Source organism: Carex rostrata, chromosome 22, assembly GCF_964058835.1.
Source record: "Carex rostrata chromosome 22, lpCarRost1.2, whole genome shotgun sequence".
Lineage (NCBI taxonomy): Eukaryota > Viridiplantae > Streptophyta > Magnoliopsida > Poales > Cyperaceae > Carex > Carex rostrata.
This window is the reverse complement of record NC_135939.1, coordinates 4,328,618-4,337,814: the sequence shown is the minus strand read 5'-3', so window position 1 is coordinate 4,337,814 and position 9,197 is coordinate 4,328,618. Positions and strand designations below refer to the sequence as shown.

The window sequence follows — 9,197 nt, the reverse complement described above, 5'->3', positions numbered from 1 at the left end:
CTTAATTACTTCCTACACACTAACACACCCTTCTTGCTCTCTTTCAAACCATACAACGGCCAACAATAACATTACAATGCAAGGCAGTTCAAGATTCATGACATGCTGAATGCGCTAGGAATTAAGACCTCCTCCATGGGTATTGCACCAATTAAACTTCAACACCAAACAAAAAACAATAAACTTCCACTGGCTGAATAACTCGGCATTTTTGACGGATTAGTAATATGTCAGAAAACCAAAACTGTCCAAGAGGAAAATGGAATTTTGAGCAAAAATGAACCAGTTAGCACAATCTCACAGTTGTACAAGTGCATTTGATTGAAACAGACAGAAAGAGGAGAAGGAACATATCAACCACAAACAGCTAAAAAATTAATAACATGGAAATTTGGCTTCAAACTCGCGTAATTTGCTTTCCACGTCTAGTATAATCGAGGCCTTCAGTTCCAATATAGCACGCTGCTTCTGCCACATGTCAATGGGATCAGCGTCACAAACCTTGAAAGTAATTTTTTCATCCATGATAAAATAATCTGACTCCCAATTTGATGATGCAACCATTTTCAGAGAGCCATTAACTGTCCTCATGCACCCCCCGAAATACATCTCCCCTGAGATTTACAGAATTAAGCAACAAAAATAAACATACAAACAAGTATTAAGTTATAACAAAAATTATATTTCATATGACAGAACATCTTTAACAGGCGTAAGAAAAATAAAAAAATGGAAAATAACCCACCATTAAATTTCCAAGACATCCCAACATAAGCGAATCCAAACCGTCCACCATGCTCCATAAGTTTGATAAGCACCTGCTAATATTATTTATTAACATACGAAAACTAGGACGAGCATTGTTAATACAAATGCATTAGCTTAGCAGAGCAATGCTGACTAATTAATCTCTTTGTTTCTTTGGGTCTACATGCAACAAGGAACAGGTTGCAAACTACAGGAATACTAATATGTGTGTGCGCACGTGTGTGTTTTTCTTGGGTCGGTCATGTGCTGAAAAGTTTTCTGACCTTGCCATGTGATTGTAGCTCCAACTTGACAGAGGGAAGGTCTACACATGTAACAGAACGAAGAAACGCCTGAAAATCAATTAACCGTACAATAATTTAGCAAACAAAAGGGCATCAGATGGCAGTCTGCATACACAATCCATGCAGCACGACAACTAGAGAAGAAGTGGCAGTCTGCGTACCTCAAAATTCTGACGTGCCGATGATTCAAACAGATCAACAGAGTCAATGCCAAATGCAGCCTGCATACACAAAACTGAATTGTGTATCCAAGAAAAAATGCTATTGACAAGGCAAGACTGGTTTATAAATTATAACACATACCTGTATGAAGGATCCAATGGGAGATAAGATGTTGTACTCAGAAAGGCAGCATTCAGAGAGGTCCTGCTTTAGGTTGTCAATTTGAGCACAACATTGCACAATTTCCAACTTGACCTGCAAACAGACCATGGGTACATGAGAGAGGGAGAGAGAGAGGGAGAGAGAGATGGAGGGATATTTAACAGAAAAAGCAAAACTTCTGTCTGAAGAAAGCAGAATGAAACGCGGGAGGAAAAGAGTCCAACATCCTCACAAGTTCGTATTTCTCACCAAAAAGGTGCCTCAAGATAGAGAGCTGATCCTTTATATGCTGAATTTTATCACTTAATGATGTATCCTTACAAAATTCCCCACCGTTATTGGAGGTGGGTATGGGACATAGCTTGGTAGCATCCACAAGAAAGCAATTGAAGTTGCGGTCGAAAGTGACAGAGCCACCCAAGGTAACAGTACTTCCCGAGAGAACCTCCTCCTCCGGTTCGGAACCTAGCTCACCCTTGACCTCATCTTGTTTGTGTGGCACGGGCATCGACCAGTATGCATTATGAGGAAAGCCAAGCTGGTGCTCGCACTCCATATGCTCCATATGACGCTCCCGACATGGAAAATGTGAGTCACAGCAACAGCAACACCAATACTTCAATGACTTGTAGGTTTTTCGTTCCCAAATTTCGAGTGCATCATCCCGGCGGCCTATCTGGACACAATGCTTAATGACATCAGTGATTGACCCCCAGACGAGAAGACCAGTGACTTCAGTCTCCAAAAGCCCGCTCTCTGTCAGGAAGAGATACAAGCTATGGTTAAGAGGATCTTCCACCCAGCTGGGAACTGATGCTGATTGATCCTCATGTTCGGTACTGGACGCATCACTCCAAATGTCACTCCAAAAGTCAAAGACTTGGGCTCTAGAATCTGTTGGCGCTTCCAAACCAGTTTCACCTCCAGATTTCAGTATGGCCATGCCTACGCCTGTTCTGCTCGCTGGGAGAGCTGCCTCTGTATTTACAGCCTCATATTCGGTACTGGGAACTGATGCTGGTTCATCCTCATATTCGGTATTGGAAACTGACAGGGCGCTCCAATTGTCAAAGACTTGGGCTCCAGAATCTGTTGGCGCTACCAAACCAGTTTCACCTCCAGTTTCAGCCTTAGGTGTTACATCACTGCTATCGTTGTCTGTCCAATCAATACATTCCTGCAATAACATACTAGCTGACATGAGGCCCTTTAGCCCAGCACTGGGGCATCAAGTTAGGTTTTCTTTGAAAACACTAGAAAGGTTTGTATGTCAAGTTTCAATTCGTGTCATGTATGGACCTCCCCATGCAGAGAAAAAGATATGATAATACTAGGAACTGGCCAAATGCTTATATCTTGAGTATGTAATATGAATCCTCTTGATGCACTAGCACCGTGTTTAGCAAAACATACCATGTTTAGGATTGAGACATGACCCTCTTACCTTTTCTGCGCTCTTTCCAACATCTGTATCCTCTACAGGTCGGTAGAGCACCTCCACTAACGCATACAACTTCATCTGCAAATGAATAAGCAGAAAGTAAGTCCTGTCTGCTATCTTTCGGCTGAAAAGAATATGCATACCTGCAAATGATGCTGCCAAAAAAATTGCATACCCGCAAATACGATCTTATGAGAGGCAAAATACACTTGCGGAGGTCAATAGTACAAAACTCCTGGATTTGAGGCTTCAAGCACTGTAGCTCAAAAGATAATTTGATGAGTTCAAGATAGCCTGGCTTGATCTGCAATTCAAAAGTTATAATACTGGATCAACATCAAAGAATAAGAAACAAAAATACAAGGGTGCGGGGAAAAACAGCTGTGTGGTGATCTCATTAAATCACTGACCTTAGACAAAAATGCAGTGCTCCGGAATTGAACAAGTTCTTCAGAAGAACAGAAAGACAAAAAACTGTGGTTAAAGGAACCACGGGGTGATTCACCATTCCATAAGTTCGATTCCTCAGCTGACAACGAAGAAGGTGGGGAGTCGACAAGTGACCCATAAGTTCTATTTCTAAGCCCGCACATCGCACTCCACAATTCAAAGTAGACAACCTCAGCAGGCACAGACTGCATGTTGGGGATGGTGAGGCGGTTCACAAAGGACTTTACCTTGCTCTCCACCTGATGAAACATTTCAGAGGCTTTGGTAGGGAGTAGTTCAATTGAGGGGATACGTGGCGCTTCAAAAACCCAATGCGGTACACCGTCTGGGTCCCTAAGCTGACATGTAATCTTGTCTTCATTCAAAACAAAATAATCGCAGCTGCCATTACTCTGGGGTGCGGAAAGCGCATCCAGGCATTCACCGTTCTCGCTCCAATCTTCATCACATTTATAGTCCCTGCTTAGATCCATTATCCCATTTGGTGGTGCGGCTGTAATTTGGTTGACAAAATGAACCATGTCATCTACAAGTTGAACAAAACAGGAGAGGGGCTCCTCCTCCAGAAAACAGAAGCAGATAGGCGCTTGCTCCAAAAGGCTTATACTGCCAGTTGGGTGACGGATGTGATTGGCCGCCAGACGAATAAGTGCCCTCAGGCGGCCATTAGAGAGCATTGAAAAGAAAGACTTCTCTTGGTGATCTATCAACTTTTGGAATCCCTTGCCCAATTTTTCAAGGAGTTTTGACCTCCTGGAATCCTTTGAAAATGGCAAATTATTAAACAAGCTGCCACCATCATGACTATCCCCACATGCATCACACCGTAAGCAAAATGCGCACTCAACATCAATGGGTTTCCAGACAGTATTGCGAAGAGTCTCGGCGCACCACTTCTCCTCCGTCCAATCACGTAGTAACGGCCATGCGTTAGTTTGATGAATATCTGGTAAGTGCTCACAGGCCAGGTGACTAATGAGCAAATCGCCACTAGAAAACCATTGGAGGCACTTGGGGCTTGGGCAGATGTAGACGTCCCATCGTTTGTAAAGTTCATAAAACGTGACCACATCCGCAAGAAAATCTCTCAGCCATGGAATTTTGAGATATTCAAATGAGAAATAGTCCAGACAAGAGTTATACACCAACAACAAGCAGCTCTCCTTCTCTGCAGAAATAGTCCAGATCAGAGGTGAATTTATGAGAAATATTCACATGAGAAATAGTCCAGATCAGAAGCGCTTCAAGAAACTTGTGTTAGAGGGTTTAATTGAAAACAACAGTCAGGCTTAAAGACAATAACAGCTGCGATAATTTTGATCTTATTGAGGCAAAAATTAGGGATCTGACCAACACTCTGGAATGGTTTGAATTGATACGCGTACTACATATGCACTACAATTGCTTCAGTCAAGATTATGATATAAAAAAGTAACATTCACTCTTCTGTATCAAATAAAATGGATAGACTTCATGCCAATTACTGACAACTATGCAATCACAGCAGTACCAGAAGAGAAAAGATTGTATTTTAAAGTTGATTCTGTACAATTGACAGAATACAAGGAGGTCAACTGAACAGAAAGATTACATTTTCTTGAGAGTTCCTTCAAAGTTTGATTTAATAGCTCTGCCAGTGCATATAGCACTAAAGTCAGATTAAATTGGTGTATATTTCAGTGTGGACTGTCTGGTTACTGGTCAAAAGGAAATTCTACACTTGCTAAAAACAGGGAATGAGCAATAGAACCTTCTAATTGATCTGTTTGTATCAAACATGTTTTGCTTTTCTACTTTTTCACACAAAATTAGTGATACCTGTCCCAGTAAGCTTAATGTCAGTATATATAAGACTGAGTTAACAGTATCACCATTTTGTAGAATCAATTATATATATGCTGGCCCCAAGTGCCTTGGCACACATACTGAATACAAGTATAATGTAAGAGTTTGATGGAAGGAAGATACAGGTACATATAAGAGAGCAGAGCAAATATGAAAGACCCACGAATGTTGTTTTCAATTGACAAATTAGGTTCGACTTTTATTAGATGCAATGCTAGCATGCAAGATAAAAAAGTAAGTAAATAATTCATGGGAAAAAAAAGGAACCTGTCCTGTCAAGAGATTTCCAATAGCCAATGGCGTTATGAATCCAGCCTTGCGGTTTTTCATCTTCATCTGATTTTATTGATTGGATGTATGCAATCTCACGGTGGTGCAACTTATCTAGGAGAAAGCACCTCACAGGCGATAGAACTTGATCCTCCTCCATACCGTACTCACTCTTCTTAGTTTAGAGACTTTACTATTCATAGAATCAGGGTTTTAAGGTTTAGACTAGATGGATGCCTCGCATTGCTTCGGCAATTACTTTCAAGGTGGATGAGAAAGTGCACATAATGTTTACATATGATAGTTACATACACCAATATTAAAAAGTTCTATATGGATATTATCAAAATGTAGAGTTGTAGTAGTATCTAAATATTACATAAACTATACATATGAAAATAGCATTAGGCTGTTTAACTACTTGATGTATATTGATATTGGCATATGATCTATATTTGGAGGGATAAGCTCTATACGATAGCGTGCTATATTTCCGTTACAATCCTATCAAGCACAATTTTTTTTAACAAAACAACTATGCGTGTTCTCTTTACGGAGACAATAAAAAAGAACAATAAAAAAACTGTTTGAAACCATTTGTGTGGATACTGTGCAACTATCATATTTTTTTTCTTTTTTCTGTCTTCTTCACTGCTTGGAAATAAATAATTATGTTAGTCTGTTTGTAATTGTATAGTAATGTTTGAACATCTTATTTGGTAATGAAGAAAGGATATATAGTGTGTAAAATTTTTTTTACTGTAATGATATGTAAAATTAGAATTTGAAAATGGGAAGCCCTAAATATAGTAAATTAACCCCGAACCATAATTCAGAAAATCAGACTGTTTCATATTTTAATCTAAACTGTAAATATGTTCACCAAGTTATGCAAGACACCATTTAGTATATGTTAATGCAAGAAAAACCTTCTTCTCATTAAGAATTCAGTGCAAATTTTTATTGGTATTATGTACTGCACATAGGTTGGTATTTGTTGCTCTTTCTAGACCATAAAATTTAACTCATTTTTTGTTAATTTGCTATCATAATGACAAATTAATGCAAGAAGGGTTTATGGTTTGAAGTCTAGGGTTCCATGGATGGGCTGTAAGACCTAAAGAAAAATAAAGAATAAGAGAAGTACCTGGGCACCCACTGACAGAGAGTTCCAAGGGCTATTGTAAATTGCTTATTAAGTCGACACAGCACCTACAAACTTCTCTGTGTCAGCTTATTGCAATGTTCTGCAAGAACAATATGAAGTAATCAATCAACGTAGTGAAAAAAATAATAAATTAAATTAAGTTAAATTGGAATAAACTGTTTATTATTTTTTTTATCAATTGTTTTAGTAGAATTCAAACACGATTGAAAAAGATAAAGCGAAGGAAAAATATTTGCAAACAATCAACTTTATTCAGTGAGGACAACAGCTACAAAATTCTACTCTAAATTCATTGTTCAGTCAAGATAGCACCTGCAAACATTTATGTATCTGACTGCAAAGTGAAGGAAAGAAGATTTGCAAATAATGAACTTGGGAGCCTACATAATTCTTATAACTGGTTTGTTCTACTACAAAGGTGAAAGTTAGAAGTTGAGGAGTTATCAGTTATTGTTGATAACAATATTATTTGAAAAGTGTATGTTCCTAATGGTGTGCTCTACAGCACACGCTTATACCATGACTGTTCAATTAATAAAGGTAAATTTGAGATGAGATTGATTTTTCTAGAATCATTGATTTATAAAGAGAATCAGTCCAATGTCATGATCTACAGTACTCTTATAATTTGACTATGTAAAAGAGGTGAAAGTGATAAGACAATGATAAAGAGAGGTACATAGAGGGTTCAAGCCATACTAACATCAAATGAATGTAACAGCAATAAATCTGGTATGAGGCCATATCCATGTCTCTCTCTCTCTCTTTAATTTTTTTTTTTGAGGTAGAGAGGGGGGGCGCTTTTGTAAAAGAATGTCCTTACTGTTTCTTTGTCCAAGGACAAGCAGGTCACAACTATCTCATCCTCTCATGCAAATTCATACATATTCTCAGGTGTGTTCTTTTTATCAACCAACCCCGCAATTTGATCAAAATCACAACTTAATTCTGAAAAAACAAAAATAGGACATTAATTTGTATAAATATAGAGAACATGATTTAAATGACTCATGAAATTAATGAGCTTCATGTACCATCTGAAGGTCATTTTCTCTGAGTTGCAAGAATCTTTACTCCAAATGGTCTCAATCTCTTTGCAAGGTCAACACCAATAGCCCCAAACCCCAAAATAAGTACCTAAAATTCACAATATAGTATCTTATAGGAAAGATTATATCACCACTACACAAACAAATAAGCAGAATGAAGAGTTAAGATATACAGTTTTTCCAAAAGCGTATTTCCAATTGGCTACGAACGTTGCACTAAACAAACAAAAGAGCACAATTTTTTCAGTTTGTAAGTCATAATTCAGCCAAGTAATCAGATTAAGAATAGAAACAATAGCACAAAACAAAAGTAATGTACTTATGTACATAACCAAACAGATAAATTGTTGCAAGTTTGCAGTTGATTGACCTCACATTGAACACAGGAACACAAAATAAAAAGTCTGTAGTTGTGGAATTGTTTAGCAAAAGTGAAGACAAAGATCAGAATGGCTCCTGGCAGGATGTTCTTAACCATAAAACCCAACAATTTGAAAGTGTCGCTTGAGCAAATAAGTTCAAGGCTAATGCAAATTCAAGTGGCCAGTTTTAGACTATATTAAAAAATCTTAAAGCCAGTATGATATCACATATCGTTTCTTCTCTAGTTGTCGATATTTTGAGCCAAGTTGTAAAAAAGATTAATACAAACAAAAATGAACAATTTTTCAGGAAAAATAGAAAGAAGATCTCTAAAAGAAAACAGAATCAGCAAAAAAAAAAAATCTTACCCTGGAGTAGCAGCAGTCGAAAATCGCGGGGTGAAGATCGCATTGGAGTGTGGCGGAAGAGAAAAATCGCGCAAAAGAGTAGTGGAGTGCGTCACGTGAGAAATAGAGGGAGAGAGAAGGAAGGAGATCGCGGAAAAGGAGCCGGCTCTGTTGCGCGAATTCGTATCCTCTTGAGTTAATTAGAGAGAAGAAAGAGAAATAGCGAGCAATTTCCTAAAGATGGAAGAACAACCTAGAATTAATTAGAGAGAAGAAAGAGAAATAGCGAGCAATTTCCTAAAGATGGAAGAACGAGTTCGTATCCTCTGCGCAGTTTTTCCGTGCGGAACTTGGTCTGTTCGTTTCGGATTGGACGGACCAGATCGAAAGGATTCGCAAATTTTAAGAATTTTTTTTTAATTTGAGCAAGATCTGATCTGATCCATCCGATCTGAAACGAACGGACCAGATTAAAAACTCCGCACGGAAAAACTCCGCAGAGAATACACTTCCATGGAAGAACAGCCTAGAATTAATGGGTTTTAATTCTCTAGTTTAGAAATCCAAATAGCCGATCCAAACCGTTAGATGTTTAATCTATATTAAAATGTACTTGGAGATCAAATTTTACATTTTTTGAAATTTTTTGACTATTTATTAAGATGATTTGAAAATTATGCATCATTAAAAAACAACGATTTTCAAATCATCTTAATAAATAGTCAAAAAATTACAAAAAATGTAAAATTTGATCTCTAAGCACATTTTAATATAAATTAAGCATCTAACGGTTTGAATCGGCTATTTGGAACTTCGAAACTAGAGATACGAGCGCGAATTAAAACACCTCTATTAATTCACGAAGTAGCGTAGCCTTACTCATATACA

At 38.0% G+C, this 9,197-nt stretch overlaps 1 protein-coding gene across 10 annotated transcripts; it reads right to left on the bottom strand.

Annotated features, from left to right (window-relative positions):
- Positions 1 to 245: 245 nt before the first annotated feature.
- LOC144574359 (uncharacterized) lies at positions 246 to 8,568 on the bottom strand. 10 transcript variants are annotated; one of them, XM_078324311.1, is made up of 13 exons: positions 7,585 to 8,305; positions 7,230 to 7,498; positions 6,530 to 6,629; positions 5,380 to 5,575; positions 3,228 to 4,435; positions 2,993 to 3,121; positions 2,821 to 2,895; positions 1,609 to 2,553; positions 1,356 to 1,469; positions 1,214 to 1,273; positions 1,032 to 1,100; positions 746 to 818; positions 246 to 614 (listed from the first exon to the last, which is right to left on the bottom strand). In XM_078324311.1, exons 4-13 carry the CDS (start codon positions 5,540 to 5,542, stop codon positions 376 to 378), a joined length of 3,075 nt encoding a protein of 1,024 aa, XP_078180437.1. In that variant the 5' UTR covers positions 5,543 to 5,575; positions 6,530 to 6,629; positions 7,230 to 7,498; positions 7,585 to 8,305; the 3' UTR covers positions 246 to 375. The 10 variants fall into 10 exon arrangements, 9 of the variants coding, with proteins under 9 accessions (XP_078180437.1, XP_078180435.1, XP_078180436.1 ...); XM_078324309.1 differs by having other exon boundaries at positions 7,254 to 7,498; XM_078324310.1 differs by having other exon boundaries at positions 5,380 to 5,570; positions 7,254 to 7,498.
- Positions 8,569 to 9,197: the final 629 nt, after the last annotated feature.